This window comes from Dysidea avara, chromosome 8, assembly GCF_963678975.1.
Source record: "Dysidea avara chromosome 8, odDysAvar1.4, whole genome shotgun sequence".
Taxonomy (NCBI): domain Eukaryota; kingdom Metazoa; phylum Porifera; class Demospongiae; order Dictyoceratida; family Dysideidae; genus Dysidea; species Dysidea avara.
In genome coordinates this window covers 34,340,383-34,358,069 of record NC_089279.1, presented here as the reverse complement: position 1 = coordinate 34,358,069, position 17,687 = coordinate 34,340,383, and the positions used below count along the sequence as shown (strand labels likewise).

At 35.6% G+C, this 17,687-nt stretch overlaps 1 protein-coding gene across 2 annotated transcripts; it reads right to left on the bottom strand.

Annotated features, from left to right (window-relative positions):
• On the bottom strand, nt 1–7,624 carry LOC136264075 (probable DNA double-strand break repair Rad50 ATPase). Of its 2 annotated transcripts, none has more exons than XM_066058759.1 (6): nt 7,514–7,624; nt 4,544–4,589; nt 2,373–2,626; nt 951–1,129; nt 121–192; nt 1–64 (listed from the first exon to the last, which is right to left on the bottom strand). In XM_066058759.1, the coding sequence occupies exons 2-6, from the start codon at nt 4,587–4,589 to the stop codon at nt 1–3; spliced, it is 615 nt and encodes a 204-aa protein (XP_065914831.1). In that variant the 5' UTR covers nt 7,514–7,624. The 2 variants fall into 2 exon arrangements, with proteins under 2 accessions (XP_065914831.1, XP_065914832.1); XM_066058760.1 differs by having other exon boundaries at nt 2,373–2,506.
• Nucleotides 7,625–17,687: the final 10,063 nt, after the last annotated feature.

Here is a 17,687-nt window from a genome sequence, read left to right as displayed (position 1 = left end):
CTAATACTGTCTCTTTCTCACCTTTAACTCTGCTAGCTCATTACTTAGTCTTTCAACATCTCTACTGAAATCAATTGCAAAGCAGCTACAACTCACACGCTAACTGTAAATGGTACTTACTCTTTTTTGTAAGTATCTTGGAGACTGTTATACAGTCCTTGTTTCTCTTGTTCTTTTACTTGGGCTTGTTCACTGAAAATACAGATGCATGATAATTATCTCTGTTAATAATATATACTGGCTAATAGCCATGATTGCTCATATATGTAAAAGTCACTTCAGTATAGCCACATCTTAAGTTAATATTGTAATGATAAGGTTCATGACATTACAATATTATCCTGGGGTTGGAGGGATTTTTTTTCCTTACTTTGTCCCCTTTTCTGTTATACCTTTTCAGCTATAAGTCACTAAGTCTAAGTCCTTGAAATTAGGTTAGGTAATCCTAAGGCTGCAGCACATGTTGCTGCCAGACCTTTAGTGCAGGTCACTGTAAAGCACTAATAACAATAACAATAACAATGACTTGTATATGAATATGTAAGCTGATGCAAGTACTGATAGGACATGTCAAATAAAACATTTGCTCTTGTTACCTTTAAGAATGTTGTTGTTAGCTAGCTAGGAGCCACATGGACAAAAGTATTGATAAGAGAGGTTAGTCACATGTAAAAAGGTAATCTGGCAGGTTTACTGCTACACAAACATGCAAAAGTGGTGGGAACAACAAAATTGTGGAGAAGGGAACATATCACAGCCTCTATATGTAATATATAAACCTCTATATTACAGCAACATTACAACAAAACAGCGGAGAAGGGAACACAGAGCTACATTTTTCTTTCTGTCAAAATATCATGATGTGGTGTGCTGGCTTTTTTGGCTGTTAACACACTACTGTGTGTATATACTTTTTATACAATGAGAGACACGTAATAATTAAATTTTACCTTTGAATGGAACTCAGTTCACTGTTACTGCCATAGTTTTGTTCCTTCATTGCTTTTTCTAGCATCATCAAACGTTTAACCAAACCTTCACTACCTTTCTGTGCAGTGACGAGAGATTCATCCATACTCTTGAGGCGCTTTTCACATTCTTCTAATTCTTTTGTTGATTCATCTAATTCCTTTAGAACACATCCAAATTCATTTACAAAATTAATAGTTCGTAAATGTGTGTTGTGTGTGTGCGCGCGCGCGTGCGTGCGTGTGTGCATGCGGCAGCATAGCTAAGCGGTTAGGGCATTAGCCTAGTAATCGAAAGGTCCCAGGTTTGATTCCTGGTTATACCACATTAGTGTTGTTATTGTTTCCTTGTGCAAGAAACTTTACTCACATTGCTCCAGTCTACCCAACTGTATTAATGGGGACCTGATGTAAACTGGGTAAGCAAATGCCAACTGTCCATGTCTCGCATAGCAGGTGAAGGTCCAGATGGGACTTTGGTGCCCACACCTTCACCTGTGAGACATGGTACAGCCTTCAGCAGGTTATTAGCCCTACCCCAGGAGGATTTGCCAGCGCTGACTCTTAGCACCTGAGTGGTGCACAGGTGTCCCAGTGCTGGTTCACTGGGCAGGCATGACTGCTTGCAGCAGCCAAAAGCTTTGCTGTGCGTGTGTGCGTGTGCGTGTGTGTGTGTGTGCGTGCGTGCATGTGTGTGTTGTATATAGTGTGAGTAATGCACTGTGCATAACAAGAAACTATACTCTCCATATGTATATGTGGGAAAACTGGTCTTATTGCCTATTTAAAAGTATCGAGAAATGACGGTTTGTTGTAGCTCGCCAATGGTTGAAGCTATGTGTACCAAATTTTCACACATTTTACACCAATTCCTTACCTTCCAGAGCATCCACTGTGCAAGTAGCCAACAACTAAGTTTCCCACTATTTTAGATAGTTTTAAAACCATGGTTGACTATATCAGGCAAGCTCCAAAAGGGGAGGGAGGTGGGAGCTCAGAAGGAGGGCAAGAGGCTGTTAAAAACTGAAAAGGAATGAAGGTGTAGGGATGAATTTTAGGCCAAGTTATGGGCCATTCAGGTCTCAAAACTGGCTACAATGAAAGGAAATTAACAGCAGAGGTATTTATTCAACACCACGGAGCTGTACAGCCACATACAGCCATCCCCAGGCTGACCACCATTAAAGCCCCACACCGCATGCACGGATGGCTGGGAAAAGCAGCCAGCAAAACCAGACCACTCAAGTCTAGCTAATTTTGATAGTGAAATTAGGTAGTTTATTCATGTACATAGCTTTGTGTTCTAGGTGAAAAATCTAACCTGCTGACATGGGCGATAAGACTGGTTTTCCCAGACTGAGTCACATATGCACAAAGTGGAGTAACTTAAATAATAATAGTTACCTGTGGTCTTAAAGTTTCCTCTTCTAAAGTGGCACAATCGTTCTTCTTTGCCAGCAATTGTTGCAACTTCACCTCACGATCCTTCACTTTCTCAGTACAGTCTTCCACAAGCCTCTTCAATGTATTAATCTGTACTACGGCATTTTTAAGTGGAACAAGAATGTTTGACTGTAGGCTGTTGCTGGGACTAAGTGAGATACTAACATCACTAGGTTTTAATGAAGGTAAAGGAGATCCACTACTAATCTCTCCAACTGTTAACGTTAATATCAAACAATGAGTAATGACAACTGATAGTGTTTGAAGATATGTTACATGTATATGTCTAAGATATGTACAGTAGCATAAGTCATCGATTATCAAACCACCACTTATTATCGACCACTAGGCTACACCAACTATTGACCAGTAGTATCCAAGTAATTACGTGATTTTACGAATATGCAAGTTAAGAGACTCATTGAACTTGTTCTCCCTTCGGACTATTCAGCGCTCATACGATATCATAAAGACTAGAAATCAAACATGGAAAGGCACCAAGCATAGTGGTGTTGAACTGGCACAACAAGCTGATGAGCAGTCGCAATGAACGTGGTTTTGTTGAATGAATGAAGCGGAAGAACTACATGGTGTTCCATCTACAGTACTAAATACATAATTCTGGATGGACAAAACCTCATTCACGATAAAACTAGCTCTGAGGAAGATAAATCTTGAGACTCTGATGATAAATTGGCAAGATTGCCATGGGACTGAGGAAACAGGTAAAGAAGTAGCTATAACAATCTATGGCAGTTAAGAAATCAAAAAGGGGGTAATAAATGATCTTGTGAGATTAGGAGTGCATTTTGTCTGAATGTCTAGCTATACTGAGCTATTGGCTACATTCTGTACAAGGTCCCAATAATGTAATCTATTTATTGTTGTAATCATTCATCATAAATACTTTATGTTTTAGTGGTAATTTTAGAAGGTGAAAAAGAAGAGAAGAGGAACAAGAAGCTAAGAAAAATAATTAGGAGAGGTGCAAGACAAAGAAAGCAAAGTAAAAAGGAGGGAAGTAAAGCGGAAGGAAAGGATACTTCAGAGTTCTGCAAAATAAGTTGAAGACACCAGTGGTGCCTGTGCCATGCTTGACTCAGAAATGGTGAATATGATGATAATTGACAGTGACTACAATTGCTGTAACTTCCAAGGTGTCTCATCTATCGCATTCTGTGGAAAGTTGATGAGGGATTGGGTGGACTGTATGTACTAATGAAAACTAGTGAATGGACAACTAGGTAGTGTTTACAAGCATGTGTGAAGTATTATGTGAATGTACATAAAAATTATCTACTCAATGTGTGAATATCTCTTGAACAGAAAGTTCAATTTGATTCATATTTTAGGTGTAGACCCTTGTCATGTTAGTGGCTAAGGTGTTAGCATAGTTTTATTACTTGTACAAATTCATAGGAGTTATGCTCCATTTCTTGGAATTGGTCAATAATAGGCAATTGAAATTTACATACAAGTCGATAATAGGTAGAGACAGTTGATAATTGATAGACCCATGCTGTTTGCTATAATTGACACTATTCTCGATTCTCATATACTTTTGATTGTGGAGTAGATTTTTTAGTGTGTATTTGGAGATAATAGATGCAGCTCCATCCAAAATGTCGCTGCTCTATGATGTCGGATGCCCGAGTTATGGCACGTTAAAGCTTAGGTGGTTGATAATCGATGACTAACGCTACAGCCTGTTGTGTAGCTGTAAAATGCAACATCTAACACAATCATGCTGTAAAATAATAGTACGACTTTCTTCAATTCATAGCAACATCACTGCAGTCACTTCTAGGCCACCACTTTTGATTTCATAACTTTTTGAACCCAGCCAGGCTTTTATTAAAGGCTGCAGCATTTTTCTTATAGTCTGGTTACTGTTGTAGCCTCTCTTAAACCTTCTGAAGTAAGGACACAATAGAAACAAATACAAGGTTTTGGTCCCAATGGCATACACATTACACTCTGAAACAGCTAAGCCTTATATTACAAGCAAATAGGCTCTAAAACTCTTGGTATCCATTAAGCCAGATTAAGATTCCTTGTTTTCCGTCACTGAATAAAGAGACTCTACTGTACATACAAAACATACAAAAGCAATTGACACAATAATTATGTACCTGAATAGCATGGTGCAAACTCTTCGTCTAATCTAAACTCAGTCATCTGTAAGAAAGTAGGATGAAATGATAAACTATTCCATACAACCCTAATTTCCAACAGTACATATCACTGTAACTCCCCAGCTAATCAACCACCAGTTTACTAATAAGTAAATATAGATAGTGAAAGTCCCTACTGATTCGTACAATACTCCCTATTTTAAGGTAGTGACAGGAGCTTAGAAGCACCAAAGACGTGTGCAGTACCTTGTAGCACCAAGAGGATATAATAGTAACCAAGTGTATCGAACAGGTGCATTACTTCGTGATTTATGATTGTATGAAGTAACATGGATACTTCAGTAATTGTTCGTTTATATTGCCATTAAGGGTTGCTGTATTTAGCCCAATTTGACCAGTAAAAACATAATAACATTAAAGGGAAATGGCTGATGCTAAAGTTCTGGCACTGCCAAGCGGATCCCTGAAGACTTGGCAACACGCTCATTTGTGCAACTGTTGTTTTAGCGAGCTGGAGTTATCTTGGGTCTTTGCTACACTTTCCTTGTACAATAACTGTTCAATACTTGGTTGAATAACATGGAAAACTGGTGAACAAAGATCCATTGCCATATACGCATTTCAAATTACCATTTTGCATAAACAAACAATTATTGAAATATCCGTGCTATTTTATGTAATCATTAATCACAGACTAATTTACCATTCAACACTCTTGGTTTTTATTATAATACTATTAGCTGCTCCTGGTAGTGATGATCAGTACTAAAAAGTAGTGACTGCATTAGTAGTAGCGACTGTATTAATAGTAGTGACTTTCACTCATTAAAAATTGTGCAGTGACCTTGTTACAGTGTACTGAAACACCAACAATGAAATATACATTTAATTATTGGACAAATCTGAAATATCTCAAAATTGATACAGGATAATGATGGGTATAACAAACTGGTTGGCAAATGCAGTGTGGAACAGTGGTCTGAAGAAAATAACTTTCCGTTTTCTTACACACGTAAGTGGAACAAAGTTGACTCTAAATGCAACTAGTCTTTGAACAAGGAAAAATGGCCTTCTGTTGTATTATTCATGCAAGAAAAGAGATTCACTTTTTAAAGGGATTGTTTTACCTGGGATGGTTTGGAGTTGGACATGCACCATCATGCAATGTAGAAGTTCTTGAATTAAAATGAGACAATTGTGGATTATACGTAGCTACCATTAGATTTAGTACCTGGGGGTCATATATCTCTGTTACCATGGATATTAAGTTCAGGAAGCATGGCTGGACAGAGGCAAGAGATGAGTGACTACCAAAGATAGTGTTAGTTGATACTTCGTCCTCAGTCAAAACAGAAATCAAAAGAGTTTATTAAATTATAGTTTTAAGCAACAGGACTTGTTGTTGGTTTGAACACGCTTTAAAATCATGTTCAAAAACTTTTGTAAGACCTTTGTTGTGCGCATTATTGTTTTAGGATGCTATGCTATGAGCTATACTGGTAAATCCATGTTTTTGACTTGTTTGAGCCAGTCCGTTTACGAGTCCGTTTCCATTCCATTCCACATTTTAGTCACGTCCGATCAAAAGTCAAGTAGCCAGTACGTCAAGACAAGTTATGTTTGTAAAGTGTACAACACAATTGATACTGGTCAAATTACAACAATATAAGTGTAATTATTTTACAAAAATATAGAATTCGGTTAAGAGTCAAGTGAGGATCTTAGTGCAAGTCAAAGGTCAAAGGTTACTTTTCTACTTTGATTGAGTAGCTAGCAGCGTTGGGAGTAACGTGTTACTTATGTAATGCGCTACATAATATTATTACTTTTGTGGTAACTAAGTAATATAATGAAATACACTATAAAAATAGGTAATATAACTCAAGTTACTTTACTTACAAATTTAGCCCGTTACCTAAGTAATGTAGTTACTGTAACGAATCTAATATTATGTAATATTATTACTACAAGTAAGGAAGTTACTAATCTCGTTAGTACTCTACTGAGTAACGTCTAGCCACAACGAAGTAATGAAGCCTACTAAATGAAGCTTATTTACTAGCTTCTTACTTATAATCAAGATTTGCATGTTGTCCAACAACGCAATCATGTCACGTGATAAGGTGGTAGTTTCACACGTGACAGCTTAAGGCTGTGGACACAAAGTAATATAATATGTAATATTATTATAGTTACTTTTTTTATGGGTAAAATTTAACTGTAACTAAATAGTTCAGTTGCAAGTAAGGCCACTGCGGGCGGGCGGTCCATTTCCATTATTTCATTATAAGATTGGCAGCTTTTCAAGCCATTATTTGCCTGGCACAACCATAAAAAGCTGCAAAAAAAGCGTGCTTAAGCTTGATCCTTCCTTTTTAAGCTGTAAAAATAACACAAGCGTGAAGTGTGAGCCAACTTGACAGCACTGCTGACACCATTTTGCGATGGCTTTTACTGAGCCTGTCAATATGCAAGAATAACCGGAAGAATACGGAATAATGGAAGTTTTAGAGCTGACAGTAACCAGATGCGGGCGGTGGACAGGAAACAGAGAAATTATTTGGAGTGACCTAATATGTAACTAGTTACTTTTACCAAGTAACTTGCCCAACACTGGTAGCTAGCTAATTCCAGCTGTATACTTATGTCATAGTGTGTTAGTTGCAGCGTGATATAGACAAATTTCTTCTAGCTTTTTCATAAAGATGTGTGGGCGGAAGTGAGTGCCATTGAGGTATAGCTAGGTGATACCTCGGGTGATAGCTACCCCTTCAGATATTCCTGTGCTTTTGTGGCTATACACCAAAACAGGTTTTGCTGATTTTAAATAGCAATAATAATGAAGCATGGGACATAGTCTCTAGCCACCGGTGAGCTAGACAACCCGTGACTAGAACTGGCGCCACAACGCGCCACACTTAAATGCAAACATAGACACGGTACTATGTTGTAGTAAACACCGCATACCTTGTTTACCTGGAGTAATCTTATTGTCCAGTCGGAGATAGATTCCGTGTTCGTTGTAAACAATGAAATCACAAAAACAACAAAAATATTCCCATTGCGTCATACAATGATTGCATGAGCTACATAAGCGCCCTGCGCGGTAGTCAGAATGGAACTAAGATTTATTTTTAGGCAGTGCAGTATTGCCATGTTGTGAATAAAGTTCATAGATTTATGAACTTTTTGTTTTTGTTTGTGAACCTGAAATAATCAATGAACTTTTTATGAACAAATTTATTCAAAAGTTTTACGTGAACATTTGGAGCAAATCATCTGGCAACACTGAGGCAGTGTTTACTGATTATGCCCAGGGGGGGATTTACAAGGGGGGCCGGAATATATGTACAATTAGCTATTTACAAATGATTAATTAGCTACAAATGTTATCTAGAAATAATTTCTTATCAGTCATTTCAATTAATGAGGTCAATAATGAGTTCCAATCTATGATAGTTCCACTGCTACAAGATCTTAAATGTGCATCTCCTTCCGTTGAGTTTGTGACGATTGAAGTTGGCAGTTTAGGCATTTTGTGCCAGCAACAGTAGCAAAATTGTCAGAAGTGTTCCATCAATCAAAACATTCTATTCATGGCATCCTTCAGCAAGCAGCAAAAGTTGCCATAACTTGCTCGTATAGGACCTTCAATGCCAGATCCTCAACATCATGGGATGTTATTGATCTGTTAGACTAATTATTATACTGTACCGTGTCTTGGTGTTGTTGTAATGTGTGTGTGTGTGTGTTGTTATTGTGTGTGTTGTTATTGTGTGTGTGTGTTGTTATTGTGTGTGTGTTGTTATTGTGTGTGTGTTGTTATTATGTGTGTTGTTATTGTGTGTGTTGTTATTATGTGTGTGTGTTGTTATTGTGTGTGTGTGTTGTTATTGTGTGTGTGTTGTTATTATGTGTGTTGTTATTGTGTGTGTTGTTATTATGTGTGTGTGTTGTTATTGTGTGTGTGTGTTGTTATTGTGTGTGTTGTTATTGTGTGTGTGTTGTTATTGTGTGTGTGTTGTTATTGTGTGTGTGTTGTTATTATGTGTGTTGTTATTGTGTGTGTGTTGTTATTGTGTGTGTTGTTATTGTGTGTGTGTGTTGTTATTGTGTGTGTTGTTATTGTGTGTGTGTTGTTATTGTGTGTGTTGTTATTGTGTGTGTTGTTATTGTGTGTGTGTTGTTATTATGTGTGTTGTTATTGTGTGTGTGTTGTTATTGTGTGTGTTGTTATTGTGTGTGTGTTGTTATTGTGTGTGTGTTGTTATTGTGTGTGTGTTGTTATTGTGTGTGTGTGTTGTTATTGTGTGTGTTGTTATTGTGTGTGTGTTGTTATTGTGTGTGTGTTGTTATTATGTGTGTTGTTATTGTGTGTGTGTTGTTATTGTGTGTGTTGTTATTGTGTGTGTGTGTTGTTATTGTGTGTGTGTTGTTATTATGTGTGTTGTTATTGTGTGTGTGTTGTTATTGTGTGTGTGTTGTTATTATGTGTGTTGTTATTGTGTGTGTGTTGTTATTGTGTGTGTTGTTATTGTGTGTGTGTTGTTATTGTGTGTGTGTTGTTATTGTGTGTGTTGTTATTATGTGTGTTGTTATTGTGTGTGTTGTTATTGTGTGTGTGTTGTTATTGTGTGTGTGTTGTTATTGTGTGTGTGTTGTTATTATGTGTGTTGTTATTGTGTGTGTTGTTATTGTGTGTGTTGTTATTATGTGTGTTGTTATTGTGTGTGTGTTGTTATTGTGTGTGTTGTTATTGTGTGTGTTGTTATTGTGTGTGTGTTGTTATTGTGTGTGTTGTTATTATGTGTGTTGTTATTGTGTGTGTTGTTATTGTGTGTGTTGTTATTGTGTGTGTTGTTATTATGTGTGTTGTTATTATGTGTGTTGTTATTGTGTGTGTTGTTATTGTGTGTGTGTTGTTATTGTGTGTGTGTTGTTATTGTGTGTGTTGTTATTATGTGTGTGTTGTTATTGTGTGTGTTGTTATTGTGTGTGTTGTTATTGTGTGTGTTGTTATTGTGTGTGTTGTTATTGTGTGTGTGTTGTTATTGTGTGTGTGTTGTTATTGTGTGTGTTGTTATTATGTGTGTTGTTATTGTGTGTGTTGTTATTGTGTGTGTTGTTATTATGTGTGTTGTTATTGTGTGTGTGTTGTTATTGTGTGTGTTGTTATTGTGTGTGTGTTGTTATTGTGTGTGTGTGTTGTTATTGTGTGTGTTGTTATTGTGTGTGTTGTTATTGTGTGTGTGTTGTTATTATGTGTGTTGTTATTGTGTGTGTGTTGTTATTGTGTGTGTGTTGTTATTGTGTGTGTTGTTATTGTGTGTGTTGTTATTGTGTGTGTTGTTATTGTGTGTGTGTTGTTATTATGTGTGTTGTTATTGTGTGTGTTGTTATTGTGTGTGTGTTGTTATTGTGTGTGTGTTGTTATTGTGTGTGTTGTTATTGTGTGTGTTGTTATTGTGTGTGTGTTGTTATTGTGTGTGTTGTTATTGTGTGTGTTGTTATTGTGTGTGTGTTGTTATTATGTGTGTTGTTATTGTGTGTGTGTTGTTATTGTGTGTGTGTTGTTATTGTGTGTGTTGTTATTGTGTGTGTTGTTATTGTGTGTGTGTTGTTATTATGTGTGTTGTTATTGTGTGTGTTGTTATTGTGTGTGTGTTGTTATTGTGTGTGTGTTGTTATTATGTGTGTTGTTATTATGTGTGTGTTGTTATTGTGTGTGTTGTTATTGTGTGTGTGTTGTTATTATGTGTGTGTTGTTATTGTGTGTGTGTTGTTATTGTGTGTGTTGTTATTGTGTGTGTGTTGTTATTGTGTGTGTTGTTATTGTGTGTGTGTGTTGTTATTGTGTGTGTGTTGTTATTGTGTGTGTGTTGTTATTGTGTGTGTTGTTATTGTGTGTGTTGTTATTGTGTGTGTGTTGTTATTGTGTGTGTTGTTATTGTGTGTGTGTGTTGTTATTGTGTGTGTGTTGTTATTATGTGTGTTGTTATTATGTGTGTTGTTATTATGTGTGTTGTTATTGTGTGTGTGTTGTTATTGTGTGTGTTGTTATTGTGTGTGTTGTTATTGTGTGTGTGTGTTGTTATTGTGTGTGTGTTGTTATTATGTGTGTTGTTATTATGTGTGTTGTTATTATGTGTGTTGTTATTGTGTGTGTGTTGTTATTGTGTGTGTTGTTATTATGTGTGTTGTTATTGTGTGTGTGTTGTTATTGTGTGTGTTGTTATTGTGTGTGTGTGTTGTTATTGTGTGTGTGTTGTTATTGTGTGTGTGTTGTTATTGTGTGTGTGTTGTTATTGTGTGTGTTGTTATTGTGTGTGTGTTGTTATTGTGTGTGTTGTTATTGTGTGTGTGTTGTTATTGTGTGTGTGTTGTTATTGTGTGTGTTGTTATTATGTGTGTTGTTATTGTGTGTGTGTTGTTATTGTGTGTGTTGTTATTGTGTGTGTTGTTATTGTGTGTGTGTTGTTATTGTGTGTGTGTGTTGTTATTGTGTGTGTTGTTATTGTGTGTGTTGTTATTGTGTGTGTGTTGTTATTATGTGTGTTGTTATTGTGTGTGTGTTGTTATTGTGTGTGTGTTGTTATTGTGTGTGTTGTTATTGTGTGTGTTGTTATTGTGTGTGTTGTTATTGTGTGTGTGTTGTTATTATGTGTGTTGTTATTGTGTGTGTTGTTATTGTGTGTGTGTTGTTATTATGTGTGTTGTTATTGTGTGTGTGTTGTTATTGTGTGTGTTGTTATTGTGTGTGTTGTTATTGTGTGTGTTGTTATTGTGTGTGTGTTGTTATTATGTGTGTTGTTATTGTGTGTGTGTTGTTATTGTGTGTGTGTTGTTATTGTGTGTGTTGTTATTGTGTGTGTTGTTATTGTGTGTGTGTTGTTATTATGTGTGTTGTTATTGTGTGTGTTGTTATTGTGTGTGTGTTGTTATTGTGTGTGTTGTTATTGTGTGTGTTGTTATTATGTGTGTGTTGTTATTGTGTGTGTGTTGTTATTGTGTGTGTTGTTATTATGTGTGTTGTTATTATGTGTGTGTTGTTATTATGTGTGTTGTTATTATGTGTGTGTTGTTATTGTGTGTGTTGTTATTGTGTGTGTGTTGTTATTATGTGTGTTGTTATTGTGTGTGTTGTTATTGTGTGTGTGTTGTTATTGTGTGTGTGTTGTTATTATGTGTGTTGTTATTGTGTGTGTGTTGTTATTGTGTGTGTTGTTATTATGTGTGTTGTTATTGTGTGTGTGTTGTTATTGTGTGTGTTGTTATTGTGTGTGTGTGTTGTTATTGTGTGTGTGTTGTTATTGTGTGTGTGTTGTTATTGTGTGTGTGTTGTTATTGTGTGTGTTGTTATTGTGTGTGTGTTGTTATTGTGTGTGTGTTGTTATTGTGTGTGTTGTTATTGTGTGTGTGTTGTTATTGTGTGTGTTGTTATTGTGTGTGTGTTGTTATTGTGTGTGTTGTTATTGTGTGTGTGTTGTTATTGTGTGTGTGTTGTTATTATGTGTGTTGTTATTGTGTGTGTTGTTATTGTGTGTGTGTGTTGTTATTGTGTGTGTGTGTTGTTATTGTGTGTGTGTGTTGTTATTGTGTGTGTGTTGTTATTGTGTGTGTGTTGTTATTGTGTGTGTGTTGTTATTGTGTGTGTTGTTATTGTGTGTGTGTTGTTATTGTGTGTGTGTTGTTATTATGTGTGTTGTTATTATGTGTGTTGTTATTATGTGTGTGTGTTGTTATTGTGTGTGTGTTGTTATTGTGTGTGTTGTTATTATGTGTGTTGTTATTGTGTGTGTGTTGTTATTGTGTGTGTGTTGTTATTGTGTGTGTGTGTTGTTATTGTGTGTTGTTATTGTGTGTTGTTGTTATTGTGTGTGTTGTTATTATGTGTGTTGTTATTGTGTGTGTTGTTATTGTGTGTGTGTTGTTATTGTGTGTGTGTTGTTATTATGTGTGTTGTTATTGTGTGTGTGTTGTTATTGTGTGTGTGTGTTGTTATTGTGTGTGTGTTGTTATTGTGTGTGTGTGTTGTTATTGTGTGTGTGTTGTTATTGTGTGTGTGTTGTTATTATGTGTGTTGTTATTGTGTGTGTGTTGTTATTGTGTGTGTGTGTTGTTATTGTGTGTGTGTTGTTATTATGTGTGTTGTTATTGTGTGTGTGTTGTTATTGTGTGTGTGTGTTGTTATTGTGTGTGTGTGTTGTTATTGTGTGTGTGTTGTTATTGTGTGTGTGTTGTTATTATGTGTGTTGTTATTGTGTGTGTGTTGTTATTGTGTGTGTTGTTATTATGTGTGTTGTTATTGTGTGTGTGTTGTTATTGTGTGTGTGTTGTTATTGTGTGTGTGTGTTGTTATTGTGTGTTGTTATTGTGTGTTGTTGTTATTGTGTGTGTTGTTATTATGTGTGTTGTTATTGTGTGTGTTGTTATTGTGTGTGTGTTGTTATTGTGTGTGTGTTGTTATTATGTGTGTTGTTATTGTGTGTGTGTTGTTATTGTGTGTGTGTGTTGTTATTGTGTGTGTGTTGTTATTGTGTGTGTGTTGTTATTGTGTGTGTGTGTTGTTATTGTGTGTGTGTGTTGTTATTGTGTGTGTGTTGTTATTGTGTGTGTGTTGTTATTGTGTGTGTTGTTATTGTGTGTGTGTTGTTATTGTGTGTGTGTGTTGTTATTATGTGTGTTGTTATTGTGTGTGTGTTGTTATTGTGTGTGTTGTTATTGTGTGTGTGTTGTTATTGTGTGTGTGTTGTTATTATGTGTGTTGTTATTGTGTGTGTGTTGTTATTGTGTGTGTGTGTTGTTATTGTGTGTGTGTTGTTATTGTGTGTGTTGTTATTGTGTGTGTGTTGTTATTGTGTGTGCGTTATTGTGTGTGTGTTGTTATTGTGTGTGTGTTGTTATTGTGTGTGTGTTGTTATTGTGTGTGTTGTTATTGTGTGTGTGTTGTTATTGTGTGTGTGTTGTTATTGTGTGTGTGTTGTTATTGTGTGTGTGTTGTTATTGTGTGTGTGTTGTTATTGTGTGTGTGTGTTGTTATTGTGTGTGTGTTGTTATTGTGTGTGTGTTGTTATTGTGTGTGTGTGTTGTTATTGTGTGTGTGTTGTTATTGTGTGTGTGTTGTTATTGTGTGTGTTGTTATTGTGTGTGTGTTGTTATTGTGTGTGTGTTGTTATTGTGTGTGTGTTGTTATTGTGTGTGTGTTGTTATTGTGTGTGATGTTATTGTGTGTGTGTTGTTATTGTGTGTGTTGTTATTGTGTGTGTGTTGTTATTGTGTGTGCGTTGTTATTGTGTGTGCGTTATTGTGTGTGTTGTTATTGTGTGTGTTGTTATTGTGTGTGTGTTGTTATTGTGTGTGCGTTGTTATTGTGTGTGTGTTGTTATTGTGTGTGTGTTGTTATTGTGTGTGTGTTGTTATTGTGTGTGTGTGTTGTTATTGTGTGTGTGTGTTGTTATTGTGTGTGTGTTGTTATTGTGTGTGTGTGTTGTTATTGTGTGTGTGTTGTTATTGTGTGTGTGTTGTTATTGTGTGTGTGTTGTTATTGTGTGTGTGTGTTGTTATTGTGTGTGTGTTGTTATTGTGTGTGTGTTGTTATTGTGTGTGTGTTGTTATTGTGTGTGTTGTTATTGTGTGTGTGTTGTTATTGTGTGTGTGTGTTGTTATTGTGTTTTTCTTTTTGTATTAATGCCTTGCCAGGGCCCTTGTTATTTCAACTTGGTACCCCTGAGTCTGGGACCCCATTATCTCTTGTATGTTGTCATACTTTCATGATGTTATCATCATTTTGGGAAGTAGCTGTTTCGATATGCTTGATATGGTGGTTGCGCTTGGGTGGATAAAACAAAGTGGATGGTGGTGGCAAGTGTGTGTAGTTGTCCTTAAAAAATGTTGTGGTATATTTACTACACTAGCTTTATATAATCTAGCAATCTTATGGCGTTTTCTTGGAGTGGCTCAATTTAGAGATTCTATCATAGTAGTTACACTAATGTGATTATGTGCTCAGTACAGTTGTTACATACCCATCTTGCACTTCTCCTCTGTATTTTTCCAATGAGTTGATATGTACTTGCTGGTAAGGGTCCTAAACAGCAGATGCGTATTCTAAAGTAGGACAAACAATTGTAAAATAGGCAGATTCTTTGACTTTTTGAAAACAATTTGATAAGTTTTGCTTTAAAAAATTTAGTGTCCTGGAAGCTCTATTAACAATGCTATTTATAGGAGAGGCCCATGGCATACTGTTGTGTAAGATCTAGATGATCCCTAGGTAAGTGTGTTCATTAAAAATAAATAATAAATAAATAAATAGCAGCAGACTTATAAAATTATACATTATACGCAATAAATTAGCAGTGACGCTCTTCACTTGCTGATTTCTTTACATTGCTCATCAACTTGAATTCATTAATTATTTTTCATGCCTCATGCTACCACATATCCTAAGAATTAGCTAAATCAAAGTTTGTGAAAAAAAATCACAGGCTCCACATGAAAAAGAATTTTTTCACGGTAACCCAAAACCTTGAAAATTATTATCCTTAGGCTATACAGTAATAATGTGCAAGCATAACGAACAGTCTTTAAATTACTTGTAATACACAAAAGTCCATTTATGACTATCAGCCAAATAATCATTGTCCCTATAACACAGAAGCAAACAATCTATAAGTTCAAAAGCCGGCACTATACAGCTAAATCTAAAATCTGCCTAAATACTGTATGCTAGCCATGTCATTCTAGAATTAAATTTCAGATCATAGAGCTTTCATGTAAAACCTCAAAAATTTCTGAAGCAGCATATCATTACTACTGACTCTGTTAGGTTGACACAAAAAAGATACTATTGTACTGTATGATAAATTGACATTACTATGCAGCTATCATTTCTTGGTCTCTATTCTACGGTTTGGCCTGAGTCAAATATGTTCAAAATTTTTCCCAAAATGGTTTCAGGAATTTCCCAAAAGTTTCATCCATTATGCTCTTCAGTGCTCTCCGTTATGCTTGCATTATGCTCCTAAGTTAGCAACACATCTTACAACTATCTTGGAACATTTTAATCAGTGAATGCTCTATTAGAGTATTTCAGTATAAAATGACTGTTCTATTAGAGAGTATCGATCTATAAGGAGCTATGTACAATGCATTTGAGTGCTCTATGCAATTTGCAGTTTTCCACTGACTGCTCTATTAGGGAGTATTGATCTATTTTCATGGAATCAAGTTCCATAGTTTGAAATATCCACCTAATATGCTAGCATTAAACTAGCATAGCACTCCAGCCTATTATGCTTTTTATTATGCCAGCATATTTGATGCAGGCCTTCTACAGCACATATTAAAAAGTACTACACTCTAAAAAATGAAGTGTGCCCCATGACACCAAAACATCACACTTCGGTGTCACAGGGTACATTTTTTGTGTGCAAAGCACACTTTATTTTTTAGAATGTATAGTTATGGCTTGTTCACTTTTTTTACAGCTTAGCTGTTTTGGCTGTATCAAAAAGTAAGTCATATAATTGATTTCTATTTATAAAGGCTATTTTTATTTTATTTATTTATACACTAAGTTTTATTTCCTCTTTTTCATTATTTTTCCTGGCACCACTCAAAATGCTAGCGTTTTATTTTTATTACGTATGTAGTTAACATAATAATTTTAAAAATGCTACATTAGATTGGCACATAATGACAGTTTTTGCATTATAACTACTTTGATCTTTAAACAAGTTCTCAGTTTTTTTGCATTCCACTAGTTTTCATTAGTGGCTTGAGTGCTAGGGGTGACAATAAAATTATTATTCTTATTTGCAATTGCTCACTTGTTTTTTTCACATACAGTACAGCCCTATATGTTTGATTTTGCATTATATCTACATTATATACTTGATCTCAAATCTGATTCCCATTTTTCTAAACAAGGTTTGTACACTGATATAGCTTGTCATGGTGTACAAGCAGCAACTCAGCTATAATAATACGGTGCTTTAGGCAGTGGGTGTCTGTGACAGCAAATTGCAACTTGTGATCATAATAGAATTATTTGATTCATACATTTAGAATGTATATGTTGTACATGTAAATGCACTGCAATATGCTCTAGATGAAGCATACCATTAGTAAACAATGTAAGCTTAGCGTGACAAATAGCACACACATATAATTATATTTCACAAGGTGAATTCAGTCTTAAATGCACGTTGGACTTCTACAACACATGGTAGGTCTTTACAAAATTCTATGCTATTTAGTATCGGTCTGGTCATGGATTTTTTCTCCTTTCTGTAACTTTTCAACCACATTGAATCTGTAGGACCAGGTATCCTATAGACCTTCAGCACTTGTGCTGTGCTGTAAAAACAATGTCCATTTGTAATTGGTTCCACATGTGCACATCAATGCCACACACAATACATTGAATACAAGCATACAAATATAATACTGGAGTTCTAATACTGCATAGCTTTATTGTGAAAAAGACTGGACAAATCACAAATGACATCTCAATGGGTGTGTAAAACTTTCCTTTGTACTATAGTGTGGTATATATGTAGATTAATTTTCCAAACTAAATTGGAGAATAATAGTTTAATTTGTTGTGATGATAGTAAAACATTACAGTATGTACGCGTTGGGCTGGATCCTTAAAAACATTTAATAACTCGTGGATGAAATTACACATTTGGCTCATTTGCAGAACTGCTTGACCCACTAAAAGTATTTCAAAACCTTTTCGTTCAAATGTCTGACACAATATTTATGGCTAATCAAATACTGTCACCATACATTTCCTATGAGGAAACCATAAAAGTGATGTGTCCATTACAGCCCTTTCCCAAACTTGTAATGGAGCCAAACCATATGTGTCTGTTGTTGACACCTTTGCTGTCACCACTTTTCATCTGGTTGGCTGAAATGTTAACTTTCTTGAGAAAAAATCCATTTTTAATTTTTAGCTGTTTTTCAGGATCCAGCTCAACTTGTACATGGTATAGAAATAATAATATTATGGAGTGGTACATAACTAATTGTGGAAAAGGTAACCATTTTGTGCTACAATAGTAACCTGTATCGTAACATGATGCAAACTGCTGCAAATGGTATGTATATATACGACTCCAGTTCCAAAAGA

Coding starts and splice junctions, on each gene's coding strand:
- LOC136264075 (XM_066058759.1), bottom strand. CDS start 4,589: ATGACTGAGTTTAGATTAGACGAAGAGTTTGCACCATGCTATTCAG. Junction 1,130..2,372: donor AGGAAACTTTAAGACCACAG/GTAACTATTATT, acceptor TGTGTTCTAAAG/GAATTAGATGAATCAACAAA. Junction 65..120: donor CAAGATACTTACAAAAAAGA/GTAAGTACCATT, acceptor AATTGATTTCAG/TAGAGATGTTGAAAGACTAA.